General features: G+C 41.1%; 8 protein-coding genes across 8 annotated transcripts; 4 read left to right on the top strand and 4 right to left on the bottom strand.

The window, feature by feature from the left end:
* Window positions 1-2,287: 2,287 nt before the first annotated feature.
* On the bottom strand, window positions 2,288-2,608 carry ATC70_008114 (uncharacterized protein; the record flags this gene model as incomplete). Its single annotated transcript, XM_064827368.1, has 1 exon — window positions 2,288-2,608. One exon carries the CDS (start codon window positions 2,606-2,608, stop codon window positions 2,288-2,290), a length of 321 nt encoding a protein of 106 aa, XP_064676630.1.
* Window positions 2,609-3,797: 1,189 nt separating this feature from the next.
* Window positions 3,798-4,262, bottom strand: ATC70_008113 (uncharacterized protein; the record flags this gene model as incomplete). The annotated part of the gene is made up of 1 exon (XM_064827367.1): window positions 3,798-4,262. The coding sequence occupies one exon, from the start codon at window positions 4,260-4,262 to the stop codon at window positions 3,798-3,800; it is 465 nt and encodes a 154-aa protein (XP_064676629.1).
* A 638-nt stretch (window positions 4,263-4,900) lies between these two features.
* ATC70_008112 (uncharacterized protein) lies at window positions 4,901-6,173 on the top strand (the record flags this gene model as incomplete). Its single annotated transcript, XM_064827366.1, has 7 exons — window positions 4,901-4,921; window positions 4,978-5,021; window positions 5,091-5,196; window positions 5,259-5,347; window positions 5,407-5,544; window positions 5,601-6,045; window positions 6,117-6,173. 7 exons carry the CDS (start codon window positions 4,901-4,903, stop codon window positions 6,171-6,173), a joined length of 900 nt encoding a protein of 299 aa, XP_064676628.1.
* A 1,759-nt stretch (window positions 6,174-7,932) lies between these two features.
* ATC70_008111 (uncharacterized protein) lies at window positions 7,933-8,842 on the top strand (the record flags this gene model as incomplete). Its single annotated transcript, XM_064827365.1, has 4 exons — window positions 7,933-8,033; window positions 8,103-8,328; window positions 8,382-8,421; window positions 8,514-8,842. The coding sequence occupies 4 exons, from the start codon at window positions 7,933-7,935 to the stop codon at window positions 8,840-8,842; spliced, it is 696 nt and encodes a 231-aa protein (XP_064676627.1).
* Window positions 8,843-9,268: 426 nt separating this feature from the next.
* ATC70_008110 (uncharacterized protein) lies at window positions 9,269-9,699 on the top strand (the record flags this gene model as incomplete). Its single annotated transcript, XM_064827364.1, has 3 exons — window positions 9,269-9,344; window positions 9,410-9,484; window positions 9,548-9,699. 3 exons carry the CDS (start codon window positions 9,269-9,271, stop codon window positions 9,697-9,699), a joined length of 303 nt encoding a protein of 100 aa, XP_064676626.1.
* A 189-nt stretch (window positions 9,700-9,888) lies between these two features.
* Window positions 9,889-11,888, bottom strand: ATC70_008109 (uncharacterized protein; the record flags this gene model as incomplete). The annotated part of the gene is made up of 2 exons (XM_064827363.1): window positions 9,889-11,672; window positions 11,732-11,888. The coding sequence occupies 2 exons, from the start codon at window positions 11,886-11,888 to the stop codon at window positions 9,889-9,891; spliced, it is 1,941 nt and encodes a 646-aa protein (XP_064676625.1).
* Window positions 11,889-12,468: 580 nt separating this feature from the next.
* Window positions 12,469-15,019, bottom strand: RPS1_2 (ribosomal 40S subunit protein S1B; the record flags this gene model as incomplete). The annotated part of the gene is made up of 3 exons (XM_064827362.1): window positions 12,469-13,622; window positions 13,677-14,511; window positions 14,576-15,019. 3 exons carry the CDS (start codon window positions 15,017-15,019, stop codon window positions 12,469-12,471), a joined length of 2,433 nt encoding a protein of 810 aa, XP_064676624.1.
* Window positions 15,020-15,344: 325 nt separating this feature from the next.
* ATC70_008107 (Calmodulin) lies at window positions 15,345-16,286 on the top strand (the record flags this gene model as incomplete). The annotated part of the gene is made up of 1 exon (XM_064827361.1): window positions 15,345-16,286. One exon carries the CDS (start codon window positions 15,345-15,347, stop codon window positions 16,284-16,286), a length of 942 nt encoding a protein of 313 aa, XP_064676623.1.
* Between the last annotated feature and the right edge of the window lie 516 nt (window positions 16,287-16,802).

The following is a 16,802-nucleotide window of genomic DNA, read 5'->3' as shown; positions in this document are numbered from 1 at the left end:
AGATGAAATTCGATTTATATTCATATTAGAGCTCATGTAAAATAGTGTTTTTTTTATTCTTTGTATATATTACTGCGTTGGCAATAAATACAATTATGTAAAACTGCACTATGGTTATTTTTGAATGGCTGTACTTGTGTTGACAATTGCACATCATTTACCTACATATGAGCACAAACTGATTTCAAGCCTTCTTTCAGAAAATTTTACGTCGTAGGCGGCCGTACTAAAGAATAGGTAATTGTGCCTTTTTGCAACAGGAAGAGAAATGGTTCGAAGATGTTGGATTGCTTAAAAGACCCTGTTTCGATTACGTTAAAATGCGCACAATGACCCAATATTCAATTCTCGTAGGGTGATTCTGCTGAGGTTATCAATATGATATAAGAAAGACCAGGCCAGTGAATTACAATGCTCAATACACACCTTATCATTTACCTAAGCACCAAGACAAAAGCCGCTGTGTTTGATCATATATCTGGCCCACAGGAAGCTGTTCTAGAGCCTTTACCATTAGCAGCCAACATCTAATGATTACCAGGTATGTGTCAAACAACATAATAAATCCCTTAGAGCAAATAAAATAGCATCGCAACGTAAAGAATGCAGTAAAAACCGAAGCTAGACCTTCGACCAAGATTACTCATCACGAATGGCTATCATCATGAGTACATCTTGATAACATTCCAATATTGCAATGCTTTTTCCTACTGCCACATTGGCAAGACAGCCCACGATAATTGTTAGTCATTCATAAAAATCAGTATATAGCTTGCTATTTACCTAAGCATCAAGACAAAAGCCGCTGTGTTTGATCATATATCTGGCCCACAGGAAGCTGTTCTAGAGCCTTTACCATTAGCAGCCAATATCTAATGATTACCAGGTATGTATCAAACAACATAATAAATCCCTTAGAGCAAATAAAATAGCATCGCAACGTAAAGAATGCAGTAAAAACCGAAGCTAGACCTTCGACCAAGATTACTCATCACGAATGGCTACCATCATGAGTACATCTTGATAACATTCCAATATTGCAATGCTTTTTCCTACTGCCACATTGGCAAGACAGCCCATAATAATTGTTAGTCATTCATAAAGATCAGTATATAGCTTGCTATTTACCTAAGCACCAAGACAAAAGCCGTTGTGTTTGATCATATATCTGGCCCACAGGAAGCTGTTCTAGAGCCTTTATCATTAGCAGCCAACATCTAATGATTACCAGGTATGTATCAAACAACATAATAAATCCCTTAGAGCAAATAAAATAGCATCGCAACGTAAAGAATGCAGTAAAAACCGAAGCTAGACCTTCGACCAAGATTACTCATCACGAATGGCTATCATCATGAGTACATCTTGATAACATTCCAATATTGCAATGCTTTTTCCTACTGCCACATTGGCAAGACAGCCCACGATAATTGTTAGTCATTCATAAAGATCAGTATATAGCTTGCTATTTACCTAAGCATCAAGACAAAAGCCGTTGTGTTTGATCATATATCTGGCCCACAGGAAGCTGTTCTAGAGCCTTTATCATTAGCAGCCAACATCTAATGATTACCAGGTATGTGTCAAACAACATAATAAATCCCTTAGAGCAAATAAAATAGCATCGCAACGTAAAGAATGCAGTAAAAACCGAAGCTAGACCTTCGATCAAGATTACTCATCACGAATGGCTACCATCATGAGTACATCTTGATAACATTCCAATATTGCAATTCGCGTAAAAGAATTAGAATGTAGTCAAGGGAACTGTTATTTTCCGTTTCATAGCTTATAAAAGCAGTCACTGTTAATGAAGAATAATACTTGTCGTTTGACGTTGCACATCAGAAGCAGTAATTAGGCAAAAGATGGAGCGAGCAAGACTGGATACAAGTTGATCGAAGTCATTCTGTTATCTTGAGATAAATGGATCTTCAGTAGAGATACAATCACTCAAGGTCAAGGCTGTAAGTTAATATTCTTTTTTTTTATAGGGAAGTAATTATTTATTGTAATTAAATCATTAACGCCCTATTACTGTACACGACATTGGCGAAGGAAATAGTAAGACGGGGTAAATTGGGTTCTGAGTTCTATGGTGAAATGGACAAGGATTCTTCGTGATCGAGTTTGGCGAGGAATTTCTGAATTTTGGCGAGGACGGAGAGAGGAACAAAAGGAATGTCAGCAAAAGCAGCTTGGTAATGAGCGGTCCAGAGGGCCTGTAAAATGCATGCAAATACTTGGTATCGGGTGAGGCGTTGAAATGGTACAGAGGATGTGCGAGTTATGTGTGGTTGCAACTTGATAATGTCGTAATAGTGAAGGAAAGAGAAGTGAGCAAATGAGGGATCAATGTAGTGGACGGCTGCTGTGGTGCAGACTTGTAATTTCTTTGGGCAGGAGAAGAGGAAATGTTGGTTGTTTTCGATGGGAGAATGTCCATGGCGTCGATATCGAACTGGTCGACAAAGTTGACAGTAAGGGGTGAAGATAGAGGGTTGAAGTTCATGGAGGAGTTGTCTGGTGGCGATTTTGCGATGAAGAATTCTGTACCAAGTATTGCGTGCATTAAGAGGTATTCTGAGCCGCCCAAAACTGTTGCCATTTTGCTGATTGAAGAATAGAAGGATTATTGGGGATTGTGGGGACAAATGGGAGTGTTTTAAAACCGGAAGTAGTGGGGGAGGAAACTACAGTATATAGGAGAACTAGCCAACCTATCTCGCTACGCTCGATGTCGGCGTCGCCCTGCGGGCTCTCGCCGAAGACATTTCAAATCAGAGACAATAAAAACCTGCTATTTAAGTAGATTTTAAACAAACTATCAGTAACAAAAGACAGATTATATCAGAGTCAGAAAGGGGGAGGTATTTCCTCCTGCATCCTCCTCCCGTTGCTTATACACTGGTATCAACGGAAACTATTATTGAAACGATGTGAAAGAAAATTCAAGTTTTATGCAGTATTTGTACACCACAATCTCCATTTTCTTCTGGTCATACCATTCGCTGCTAATGCTCTTAATAGGATGGCGACATAAAGCTGGCTATGTGTAAATACAGGACTTGTGTAAAACCTACAGCGACTTTCTCGAGATATTGTCATTGCAAAAGACACCCTCATGAGACAAAGCTCCCCAAAAAGAAGTATCTGCGCTAAGCAATTTTCCTTTCAATTCCATAATCCCCATTTGATCAGCATCTCAACCATCATTGCCATCATCATTGCCATCATCAGAAAGGCATTTGGGTCAGCCAGCATTAGCGACGCCTGCCAAAATTACCTTAAACTCCGAGTTTTTTTTTTCTGTTCAAGATTGGCCAAATTCCGTCTTTTGTCGACGTCTTTAATCTATTTTCTGTTAATCGACTATATAAATTGTGATAATCACCCTACGCTTCCTAATACACTCTTGGAGTACTTTTCAAGGCACTTCCAACGATGCAAAGTAAAATAAAGGATTATTTACCAACTCTCAATAGTGGGTGCCATTTGGGGTTCCCTGCTATTTTGGGACCCAGATTTACATAACACATTTTAAGCGATTTTTACAAAATCCACAGGAAAACAAAGATATTTATTAATGAAAATGCAACTATTGATGGTAAAAAAGGCTCAGCTAGAAGTGTTGCAATTTTCTTCTTTTCGTTTCTTCGCAAGGAAAAAAAGCGCCTTTTTGGAGCTCGGTGCCCAAGCGATCCAAAGACCAGTGGCGAGTGTTGAGCACCTTTTGTAGGGCGCCTACAGCAGAAGTGGGGGAGAGACCAAGATCCAGCTGAAGGTCTTCAACGGAATCAATGATTTTTTTTACGGATATTGAACCATTTTCTGTCGTCTTTTCTCCATTTAGCGCCCCACTTGTCTTCTAATTCTTGAACAGACCAGAATCCATCTCGACCTATTGTCCACTCGTCCCAAAGATCACACACAGTTGTTACTTGTCGACTCATTTTGTATAACGGTACACCTTCTTGATTGTATGGAAGTGAAATAGTTGCAACTGCGGTGTTGTTGTAACCTGGTGGTGGTGGGCTTTGTTGGGATTCTTCCGAAAATTGTTTTGATTGCGATACATCTTCTGATCTTGGCAAGGCAGAGGTTTTTGCGACAGCGCCTGTTGTCGCTACTGCTTGGTTCCCTTGGTCCATTCTAAAAGAAAGTTGCAATTGCTGCTTTCCGGTGACTATATTGTCAAACACTTTTTGCATTTGCTGCTGGATTTCATCCGACTTCTTTTGACGTTCTTTCAATTCTCGCATTGTATTTGCTATACTTCGGTTGATGCTGGAAAGCTGCTCTTGTACTTCAGGCGCAAATCTTTCAATAATTAATGAATGGGGCACTTCATTTTCTTCAACGTGAGCTTTTGCTTTTCTATAAATAAAGCAAAAAGATCAGACACATAGTTTTCATTTTGAAAAAAAAAAAAGCTTTATACCTTTGAAATTCTAGAAAGAGTGGGTTTCTGATTAAATTTCAGGAACATAAGTACAAACTAAAAGCGAAAAAAAAAAAAGTTCTTTCAGGTGTTAATTAACCAAAAGAATACATATATTTTTTATGATAAGGCCTTGGATAACGCACATATCATTAGAATGTATTAAATCCTAATATTTTTTATGTAAATGTCAAATATACACACTTGGAACGAAAACTGGAACCCAAAGATCAATAACAATTGTTATTTGACAAAGTATTGGCTTATAACAAAAGTTATCACTCCAATCGGGTTCCAATTTTGCTGGGAACCCATTTTTTTTTTTGGAACCTCCAAAAACAATAATACAAGTTTTAGATACTGGAAAGTGACATATGTGTGTCGTTCTGGAACGGAATGTTGATATCCGAAAATCGAGAAAATGCTGATAGAGCGAACAACGAAACCCAATACCCACTAATGCGAAGAAGATTGATAGTTGTATGTAGCTTCAATTAGGCCTTCACCAGTCGGGATATTAAATATGACAAATATAGTCTGTCTCTGAAGAGGAAGAACAAAAAGTGAATTTCGAAAAAATGTAAAGACATTTTCTCAAGTGGTAAACATGGCAAATGTATTGAATCAGAATGTGTGATTTCTTTTTTAGACTTCGAAATAATCACATTGAGTACAATGAAAACGAGGAATACTATTTAAAGTCCTCATTGCAACTGTCAAAAATAGCAGTAGAGTGCGGAAAGATTATGAAGAGGGTAAGTTTTATCAATGAATATTTTGATCTCTAATTGATGGATCGACAATTACATTGTTGTAGAAACATACAAACCCAAAGAAGGCTTTAAAATTGATAAAGCTGCTTCAAGAGAATGACCCTCAAATTATAACCAGTGTTTACCAGATCATGTAAGTTGTTGCCATTGCCAAATGAAAAAAATGGTCTTATGTTTTCTAATCGACATCAGACTTGAATTACACATTTTTGATCAGTTTATTTTTGACTCAAGTTTCGAGCCGTTCTTGAATGAGGCAAATTTGGTAGTCAAGGTGTGGGGGCCGCTTTTTGAGAAATGCTTTAGACAATCAGGGATCATTTTGCAGTGGTAGGTTGCACATTTATTTTGGTACCCTGTAGTCTAACGAATTATATCTATGATAGGGGAGCCATACACGAAGATATCGGCCGTGGTCATTCTGGAAAGAAGACCAGGGCTGGAGAGTCTTTTGTAACCAGCAAGCTCTGTCTGAGCGTTATCGCTTGGGAACCAATTCAAAATACTGTTAATGGTGTCGCCATTAACGAATTTTCAAGAAAGACAAATCAGCCCAGTTATTTTTACGTTCTGAACAGAGCCGTTCTCTGTGCGAAGGCGTTCCTCAACAAGATTATCAATCGTTGCCCTCATATTAGGCCATCTGAAATTGAACAACTTTCTGTACCTTTTGTATTGATAATGAGATTTGAAAGCCAAGTATTCGTATTAAAGATGAAAGATCCTAAGGTTTACGTTCTCAAGCGTCTTTTCACGGTGCGAATCCCTCAAACTATTGAAGATCTAGAGACTGGTATTAATACGCTACTCTCTGGTGTTCTATTTCTGAAGGTTAGTAGTGTAATTCTGGACTTTTTTTCCCGCTGATACTGACGGCTTGTGTTGATAATTCTCTCCTGTAGAAATTTTGTTTGAAACTGAACATGGTTGTGAATGATCTTGCTAAAAAAATAAGATGAACAGGCTCAAAAGCAACACAGGTGCATAGTCATTTACTCAATGTGGATTAGCCACATAATTAATATATTCTCTGTAAATTGAGAAAGAATTAATGTAACAACCTTTCAGCGGGATGTACCAACTCCATATTTGACAGATAATTCTAGATCAACCCAAAAGAAAAATTTCAGATATAAAGCAATTGACTATCACAGAAGTTATGCAATTCGATGCGTCCAAGCTTTGTCTACAATTTAGATGTCAGAAATACTTCACCTGGTATACATTTAGATCACACTAGTAAGGAAAATCTTGAGAGCTTCAAATTGCTACTGTCAAGCTCAAGCGCAAAGCCAGTGTCAATGTCCGTGTAAATGTGTATTATTGATTCCTCTTATCTATGATGTTTAATTTCTCTGAATTTTTGGTATGATTCTGAATAAAAATAGTAATCGATATTGAAGCCGTAAAAAGGCATGAATGTCTAACACAAAAATTTGGCTGCATTTTCTATTGGAGAAGTCCCCTTTAAGTTTACGAAAATTTGTATTTCTAATAATAATGCTTGATCTCATATGAATAAGCCTCTGAAAACCTGAATGATTTGAAACAAACTTTTGCAAACTGGTGCAATGTGCTCTTCATGCTAGGAGATCAGGAACACATCTGAAATTGGAATGCACAACTTGTCGGCTGTGTGGCAATCAAACCAGTAAATCTCGATTCTAAGCATTATGGACAATCTCCGGGTAGCACTGACGTTTGATATATACATTAAATATATCAACTAATAGCCTTAGATACAGTGACAATATACCAGATGGTCTACAACGAGAGAATAGTTTGCAAGAATTGCTGAGAAGGCCTCAGTAATAAGCTTTGGAAGTCTCTCCCTGCAGTTGAAGATTGAACGGCTCTTTCGATGAGACAAGTGGAGATAAAACTTTAATTGATTGAAAGGGGTTTGCTCTTTTGCTGGAAACCTGCTATGTAAATTGTCCAATTGCTTCAATTCAAGCGTTTTTGATTTCTAGATCAATTAAAGATTTGGATCAAAATGAAAGGATCCGAAAGTCAAAAGCCATAAGGATGGAAGAGACGTACATCTCTCCAAAGTGCAAAATTAAGCATTGTTACAAATCAAAAGAAATGAAGGGGCTCTTTTGACACGACTGATATTGCATTGGTTCTTCATGCCCTGAACAATGTATAGGTTTACTCTAACATGGGGTCTATTGAATCAAGAAGCAACCAACATACACCATCTTGTTCCATGCAAGCTTAATCCAGGTTTTTTTTTTTTGTACCGGTTGTATTTCAAATTCACGTCATTTTAAGGCAACCGCCACTAGCATTGGCCTACTCAGGAATGATGAAATGATAAACTGATGTCAAGTTACACTTTGGTTTTGTGATTTTTGTTCCAAAATAGAGTTAGTATGGAATCTAGGCCTACCCAATCATGCCCGGATCAAATGCCAAGCCAGTTTAAAAAAAGCAGAGTATCTTTGGATTATGCCCAGCATTAGATCCTGGTCTCAAGACGCAATCTAGTTGATCCCAAGCTTTATGGCTCCTTTATTGTCTTGGTTTGATCTGTATACATTCTGTGTGATGTGTATGATATCTTTATTTTCGAAACGGAATCATTACATCATCATCCGTTGTAACTGGTCAATTTGAGGACAAGCTCGTAAAAGGTCTTGCTATAAATTAAAACTTTTTTTTTTCCTTCCAAATTGATTTTCTTTTCTTTCACATTACTATATCAAAATCAAAATGTCTGCAGTGGATCACGTTGCTGAAAAAGTCGAAAAGAAGTTATCTGAGGCGGATGCCAACTTGGCAAAGAACACACATGGCCATTTCTCTATGGTTCGGTAAGTCGTGGATGCGATAAGCAAGGAATCATCCACCATTGACTAACGCGCCCTTGCTGCATATTATAGCAATTTTTACCTGGCTGATGTTATTACCTTGATGAATGGTGTGTGTGGTGTTCAATCCGTCTTAAGTTCCATGCGTTACTTGACATCCAACAATGTTCGAGATTTATACACTGCCATGTACCTCATGCCTTTGGGTATGCTGTTTGATTTCATGGATGGCAGAGTTGCACGTTGGAGAAACAATTCATCCTTGTTGGGTCAAGAGCTTGATAGTTTGGCTGATCTAGTAAGTTGCATCAATGGCAACACAATAGAACCTTAGGGCTAACTTGCGGATAGATCTCATTTGGATTAGCTCCCGCTGCATTGGCATATGCTGGTAAGTTTTAGTTTTGTGTGTGTGTGTGTGTGAGAGGGGGAGGGTAGCGGAAGAAGGGTGATGACCAGAAACTCAACGACATGATCCATTAGTTGGTATGCGCACTTACTTGGATACCATTGCCTTGACCTACTTTGTCTGCTGTGGTATTGCACGTCTTGCACGCTACAATGCCACTGTAGCCCTGGCCCCTAAGGATGCCACAGGCAAGGTTCACCATTTCGAGGGAACTCCGATTCCTACTTCCTTATCATTAGTGGCTTTGATCGCTTATTTCGTTGCAAATGACATGTATTTGGATACTTTGCCTGGACAAATGATCAAAATCACAAGCGATTGGGACATTCATCCTCTGGTTCTTGTGTATGCCATCAGTGGAACCCTCATGATCTCAAAGACTCTCCGTATTCCAAAGCCTTAATTTGTTTGTATACATATCTATTATTTATTGGTATTCGTAATTGTACATATACCCTCTCTTCCTCTCTTTCCTACTATGAAGTGGTAATTCTCCTGCTGAAATAAAATTTCCTGTTACAACGTATCCGGTGAAATGACCCGAGAGACGTGTACGTCTCCATAGCATACCAATGTTTCAACCGCTTTCTGACAATGTTGATTTCGCCAATAAGAGTGCAGTATTCCTCTTGCTTACACATCTGATAGCGCAGGGCATTGATGAAGCTGATACAAGCCGCTTATGCCATTGGCGAGTGAAGCTGATACCATCGATGTGCCAGATTACGTTTGACCAGAATATTATTCAGCAATGGAAGCCTCAAAAAAGTATAAAAGTACCGAGCATGTTACATTTTCTAGGATCTGAAATTATATCAACATCAAAAAAATGTCATCTCCTCAACAGATTGCTGAAGAAGCTATTCAAAACAACAAGGTCATTGTATTTAGCAAAAGCTACTGTCGTGAGTATCCCACGCTACATAAACTTGGTGTATGGACATATCATGACCTTCACGTGGATATATAGCTTACTGCAAAAAGGCAAAGGCTTTATTAAGCTCCCTTGATATCGAGTTTGCAGTTATCGAATTGGATTTACATCGTAAGTGAGGGTCAGTATTATGACAAGACGGCAGAAAGAAGCTGATTTCTTCTTGCCATGTAGCCCAAGGTGAGGCAATCCAGGCCTATCTTTTGGAAAAGACAGGCCAACGCACTGTTCCCAATGTCTTTGTTAACAAGACGCACGTTGGTGGTTCTGATGATCTAGCCAAGGCTGAAAGAGATGGCACCCTCCAAAAGCTTCTTGCTCAATAAAGCAAGCCGTATATCTTAATCATGCACCCTTATTAGCAATAAAGCACTCCAATGTGCCCGCACAGTTACTTTGAAATGCAAGTTTATTGAATAGTCATTACTTATATGTGGGTTATGGTTGTAGATGGATGCAAAAGTAGGAAATGGATAAGTGTACTAGAAAAGAGGGAATAGTGGTATGGGTGTCATTTAGAGAGGGATACCATGAACTCGGATACGATAAAGGTCAGTATGTTTTTGATTACCCCAATTGGACTTGATCTTGACCAGTACGGCACGATAAGTTTCTGTGGGATTGCTGTTGATGGTGAATGTTTGGACGGGCTTGCTGCTGCTGTTGATATCATAGTAGACTCGACCCAGCGAAACTAACTCTTCTTCCTTGCCATAGACACCATAATTGCTGATTCCATAAATCTCCATGTCTTTTGGCGCACTGTCAATGTCATGCAACAGTATATTCTTTGATGGATGTTCGATGGTAACACCTTGAATGAGAATTGGCTCACTGAGAGTGATGCCCAGAGTCCCTCGCTGACCAGCCATTGACCAACATGCACCTGCGTGAGTGTCTGGACGGATAGCCATCTCTGGAGGACGAATCATGATAGAGAGGCCCAAAGATGTACGCAACCGTCGTTTCCAGGGACCCACTGGATCAAATGTGGGGCTTGTCTTTGTAAAGATAACATGGGCGCCACGCGATTCCAGAGCGAAATCAGCTGTATCCAACATGTCCTGGTGGTACTTTTCCACTGCAGACGCCACGAGCTGACTGAGAGACAGTGACGCTTCAGGGTCGTGTTTGCCTCCCTTTGTACGCTTCATCAGGTCGTTGGTAATCAGCGATAAAAATGCGTCTTTACTGATAATTGCGCCGTTCTTTTGCTGCTTGGCAAAGTAGCGATCCATGTGTCCTTCCAGGTACTTGTCAATGGCAGCCTTGTTTTGCTTGAGGAATTGATTCCAGGAATCGGCATTGTGCAAGTGCTCATAGAAATTGGCAGGCAATTCAAACGTGTTGTCTTTGTCTGTTGGAATGAGAATATTGTCAGGTAGTTGCTGCTGTTGAGAGACCAGTAATTCACGCAACTCAGCATCCAGTTTGTTATGCAATGCGCTGATCTGTGCCTGCTGACTGTGAATGGCTGACCAGAGCTTGGTGTGTTCGCTATCAACCCCTTTGATGTACGCTTGAAACTGATCCTGAAAGTCACCAAGTTTCGAGGACAGTGCCTTGTATTCATTATTGATGATTTTAATCTGCTGCCGATCGAGGCTGTTGAACGGTGATGGTGTGCTGAATGGTAGACTGAATTCCATGTTGGTAGTCCAAGCAGGTAGGATGGATTTGCTTAAAGAGAAAGATCTGACGGCCAATATGGACAACACGCCAAATAACACTGCTGTGCACCAATGTGTGATGTTTCGTCGTGTGTTTGTGCTGCTGATTTTGTTGCTGGAAATTCGAGACCATAGATAGAAGAGAGGATCCACAATTACTGTTGATACGACCATGGTGAAGAACGTGACAGTGCGAATAATGGGCTCTTTGGTGATCCAGAATGCCATGAAAAAGAGAAACACAATAGGCTTCATTACTGCGTAAAAGCCGTGATAGTTGCTGTTTGAAAACTGCACAGAATCTGCAATCTTCTTTTCCAATCGATTGGTCTCATGGACGTCAAACGCTGAGGAGGCAGATGATAATTCTGATTGAAACTGTCGTCGTGGTGATGCTGGTACATTCTGCACAGATGAGACATTGGACATTTGAGACACCAATTGCCGTTGTCGTTTTTCCTCTAAAGGATTATGCACAAGCATCTCCACATCATTGAATTCGCCAAAGTCATCGTCGTCGTCGTCGTCGTCCTGCTCTTCCTCTTGGCCCAAGATGTGTGTGTGCTTCATACTGTGAAAACCAACAGGATGCAACGTGTCGTTGAAAGCAGCTGGATTGCGCGATAGCTCTGGTAATAGAAAGCAATGGTTAGACGTCCATCAAGCACAGATTCAGAGGGCTATTTACCTCGCAGTTCTGGGTCATTTCGTATGGCTTCGTGATCAATGTTGCTGATATCGAGAAAGTCTGTAGTGCCAATGTCTTCGTCCTCAGAAATTCTGAAATTGTAGTTGTTGTTTTTTGAATTTGAGAATGCTGTTGCTCTATTTACAGAAGTACCCATGTTCTCTGTGTGCTTTTTATGCCTGTCTCGTGGGCTTTTTGTTGGTGAAAACACATGCGTGGAGCGATATGGAGAAAACATGGTAAAAGAACAAAGAACAAAGAAAAGAAGCATCCCTTGATTTTGGTGTTTTCACTAAAAATCAGGAGCAGCAGCTTAGCCAGTGACTGGGCTTGTGTGTGTGTGTGTGTGTGTGTGTGTGTGTGTGTGTGTGTGTGTGTGTGTGTGTGTGTGTGTGTGTGTGTGTGTGTGTGTGTGTGTGTGTGTGTGTGTGTGTGTGGTTCATCCAGGCAAAGTGGATGCCTCCCCACTGTCTCTGCTCTATGCACCTGAAACATGGAAAGGGTCAAGGCTTGAAATGTACTCAAACTGACGTAAAAGTATGAATGAACAATGCCATCATTACCATTCAAATGGATGCCCTTCAAACCCTCTTTATTTCCTTGATTTAAGGTTTAGATAGTTTCACAAATGCACAGACCTTGGAGGGATTGGATTTTGCAAATTGTTATTTTTATTAGTCAAGAAATTAAATAGTGGAGTAAATTATAGGCTATAGAAAAAAGCTAGAAGAGAAAGGTTACAATGCGGCTGTTTCTTGCTTTTGCGTTTGCTGGAGATGATAGTTTTCGATGGGAGTATACGCATCAGAAGCTTGCAGTTGCTGATTAGCAAGGTTGATTTCGTCCTCGTCGTTCAAATGATCAGCAATCTTGGAGTGATGGCTGGCAGTGTCAAATCTACCTTCAGCCTTTGAGGCACCGCCGTTCACAGACTGCCAGTTATCAACATTACTTCCATCGTTGAATTCCTCGTTTGCTGCAGCCGTTTTGTTACTTGTCGTAGGTACATCACTGGTGGGCAGTCCTCGCTGTTCTTCCAAGGGGCGTTTATCAAAGTCTTGCTGCTCACTGAGATCAGCTAACTGAGACTGAGGAGGGTGAATGGTTTGGGTGTTTTGCTGTTGTTGAGGGACAAACTGACCAGATTGACCTACAGAAGCAGCAGTGGGTGTCACGGGAGTGGCGGGATCCTCCGTCAAGCCTCGCGATTGATCTTGTCCCAGCGTCTTTTCAGAGTGCAGATGTTGATTGACATCCACAGCGCCTGCGGCAGCGGCACCAGCAGCAGCACCAGTAGCTACAGCAACAGCAGGATGGGGTAAGTGCTCGTTATGCAACGAGTTACCTGCTACGGGCGTTTGACTTCCATCGTCGTCGGTGTGGTGCTCCTCCATCAAAGGCTGATGATCACCGAGTACAGGGTCTTGCTCTTCCTCCAAAACGGGATCCAAGTCGTCTTGACGCGTACCAGAAGGACCAGCCGTGTTGTAGGTAGATTGAATGGCACCAGCAGGTCTGGGTTCCTTTTCAGGCGCAGAAGGAGGCTGCTGAATCAAAGGCAAGGTACTAGCAGGTAATGGAGGCAAGTCTCTGTTTTTGGGAACAGTGGATGAGAAACCACTTTGCGCCGTATCAAAGAGTGGAACTATTCTGAACTGGTCTGCGATGCGTACCAAGGCTTCAAACCACCCTTGACTATCTCGAGGATTTCGTGCACGGAATGTGTAGCGAGTGCCCTGACCCATGGATAAACGCTTGTCCTTACCATGAAGATCAAACGAGCCGTCATCAAAACGTTCAATAGCACAATCAGGTACAAACACCGTGTAGTTGGGGCGCAGAGGATTCGTTTGGAAATGCTTGGGCGTTTTATAACCATGCAAGAAACCAGCTAATATGGATGTGAGTACATGTTATGAAACAAGAGATGCTATGTAAAACCTACCAGGTGTGAGCAGGTAGACACCTTCCGTCCAGCCCTTCATGACACCGGCCTTTATCTGAAGAGGTCCAATCTTCAAGGCACGTACAAACTTGCTGTCCTGGTTGGGATACTCCACCATGTTCTCGGTCTTGTAGGCAGAGTTTTCCAAGATCAAGTTGTACTGATTGCGACGTACAAACTCGTTCCACTCCAGCGTAGGTTTGATGCCATTGAATGTTTCAACCACTTTACCAATGAAATCCTGGTGCTCCATCTTGTTCTTTAATCTGAATTCCTCTAGCTTTTGAATGACATAGCGCGTGTTTTCAATAATCTTTTGCTCAAAGATGCCAGTTTCCTTTTGGAGGTTCAAGATGTTGTCATGGAGACGGTTCTCATGATCACACAGCTCACGGACTGCATGAATGACGCCCAAGTTGACCAAGAATGGATCCGTATTGTCATTGGCTGTTTGGGGTGAGCGGTTGCAGGACTGAATGATCTTGTCCAATCGACTGATCAGCCTGTCTACCTGCATACGGCTTTCAAAGATGTCAGTGCTCTTGAGCGCCTTGTCCTTTTGGATAGCAATGATCATGGTTTTGATGTCGTTCTTGATGGCACGGAGAGCAGGGATCACAGCTTTCTCGAGATATCCAGCAGATTCATGGTGAAGCATGCCATGCTGCATTGTATAATCACGCATAGAAGCCCATACGTCTTGGATGCCACCCATACCAATTTCAAGAAATTGGCCATTGGATTTATCAAATGGAACCACGATATCCCTGGAGGCGAGAACTAGACCTTTTGAGGTTTTGAGTTCAACGGCAATGACCTTTTTAAACAGAGCAACCTAATCACAATGAACAGTGATAAATAGCATGTCCATAGCAACTATTATCGACTTACACACTTACCAAATTCTTGATAGCCAGTCTCCAGGCCTCCAATCGACTGGTCAGCAATATAACAGGATCAATGCCATTGTCCATGCGATAAATGTGCTTGGACGACATGGATTCACGAGGATGTCGGATGCTCATCTTTTTTGGAGCAGCAGTGAACATGGGAGGTGGCTCGTTGGAGGAGTCGATCTGAAGCTTGGATTGGCGGTCAGTCCAAGGCACACCTTGCCTGGCGGCACTGAGTCTTCTGTTGGGACCAGGATCTGAAGCGGGTACAAGCTGCTGCTGATTTTGGCCGTGTTCATCTGAATTCTTCCAGTCGGCAGAGGGCAATGCTTTCTGACCTGGCATCATGAGATCGTTGTGATTGGACACTTGGATCTCAGGCATTGCAATCCCCTTTGACAGATGTGGTAATACATTTGCTTGTTGTTGTTGTTGTCGACGGTTTGACATGATTACAGTTTAGAGAGTAAGCAAACAAAAAGGAAAAAACAAATAAATCGCAACTTCTTTATACCCGTAAAAAAAGTTTTTTTTTTTTTTTTTTTTTTTCCTCTGTTTGAGTTTATGCAAATGATGTAAATGTTAGTTTGAAACAGCCTTTTTGGCTTTGTATTTGTTGGCACGGAAAATTCCAGCTTGAAACCCATCATTTAGAAAGCAAGCGAAGAAACACTGTTGCTAGCACTGACAACAAACCGACGAGATTTGGATATAAAAGCAAGAAAGCAAACCTCGAATTCCAGCATTTAAATCATCAAGATCTCTACTCTTAACAATGACTATCGGATTCGACCAAGACTTGCCTGCTGATGTATATGAATACAATGAAATTCGCAAGAATATGGATTGGGAAAAGTCTGGCGTGGCATCTCTTTTGAAACCCCCTCCAGTCTCTCAGCATCTACCCTCCTTTGACGCAAAGGGAAATCCATGCTTCAAGGCCTACCGTGGATCCGGTAAACTCCAAGGCAAGTTCGCTCTCATCACTGGTGCTGATAGCGGCATTGGTAGATCCATTGCTACTCTCTACGCTTTGGAAGGTGTTGCTGGTATTACCATCGTCTATCGCGATGAGCAAGAAGACGCTGATGCCATGTATACCAAGAATACTATTGAAGCGCAATCTGACTGCAAGATCCACTTAATCGCAAGAGACATTGGCTATGAAAACACCTGCAAAGAAATCCTGCAATCTCATCTGGACACCTTTGGTAGACTGGATATCCTGGTCAACAATGCTGCTGAACAGCACAAGGTGACTCGTGTGGAAGATCTCGATTGCAACACGGTTGAAAGAACCTTCCGCACCAATGTATTTGGCCCCATCTTTATGACCAAATTGGCTTGTAATCATCTGGTTGCTGGTGGTGTCATTATCAATACGGCCTCCATTGCTGCTTACCGTGGTATGGATGTTCTGGTTGATTACTCTGCTACCAAGGGTGCTGTTGTCTCCTTTACGCGTGCTTTGTCTCAACAGTTGGCTCCTCGTCGTATCCGTGTCAATGCTGTGGCTCCTGGTCCTGTTTGGACTCCATTGATCCCCAATACATTCACGCGTGAAGAGATCCAAAACTTTGGTTCTTTCCCTCCTTTCAAGAGACCCGCTCAACCATGTGAGATTGCTGCTTCCTTTGTCTTTTTGGCCTCTGATGATTCTTCCTTCATGACTGGTCAAGTGGTTCATCCCAATGGTGGCACTGTTGTCAACACCTAAATGACGCTATCAGTTTTTTCAATTTTTTTTTTTTAATAAAATCTATATAAAAACTCTACGTAACCATGCAGTGAAACCTGTCAAATGCCTAGTTTTGCATACATAAATGGCTACATTTCGATCAGAAACATTGAATGAATCATTAGGTGTTTGTAATGAATGATAAACATTGCAAATACATAAAGTACCTGATTTTAGGTAAGCTTTCGAATGAGTTCCAAAGTGTTCATATGGTTTGCCATGTCTATTTCAATTGCTTGTATCAACACTTCGGTTACAAGGTATTCCCAAATGACAGTACGATAGATCGATCGCCCACTTTCACGATTCATCATTACAAACACACAAACCAATAGGCATTTAGATACAATCTTGTCATAATGCGGGAATAATTGATGGAAACGCTAGTCTCGATCTCAAACACGTTTGATATGCAAACAGATACCAATCTTCCATATGAAATTGCGCTAAATCAAGGTATTTCTCCACACTATGGCGCATTTCCGCGCCATTCTC

Source organism: Mucor velutinosus, assembly GCF_035048745.1.
Source record: "Mucor velutinosus strain NIH1002 chromosome Unknown tig00001557, whole genome shotgun sequence".
Classification (NCBI taxonomy): Eukaryota; Fungi; Mucoromycota; class Mucoromycetes; order Mucorales; family Mucoraceae; genus Mucor; species Mucor velutinosus.
This window is presented reverse-complemented; position numbering and strand designations above follow the sequence as displayed.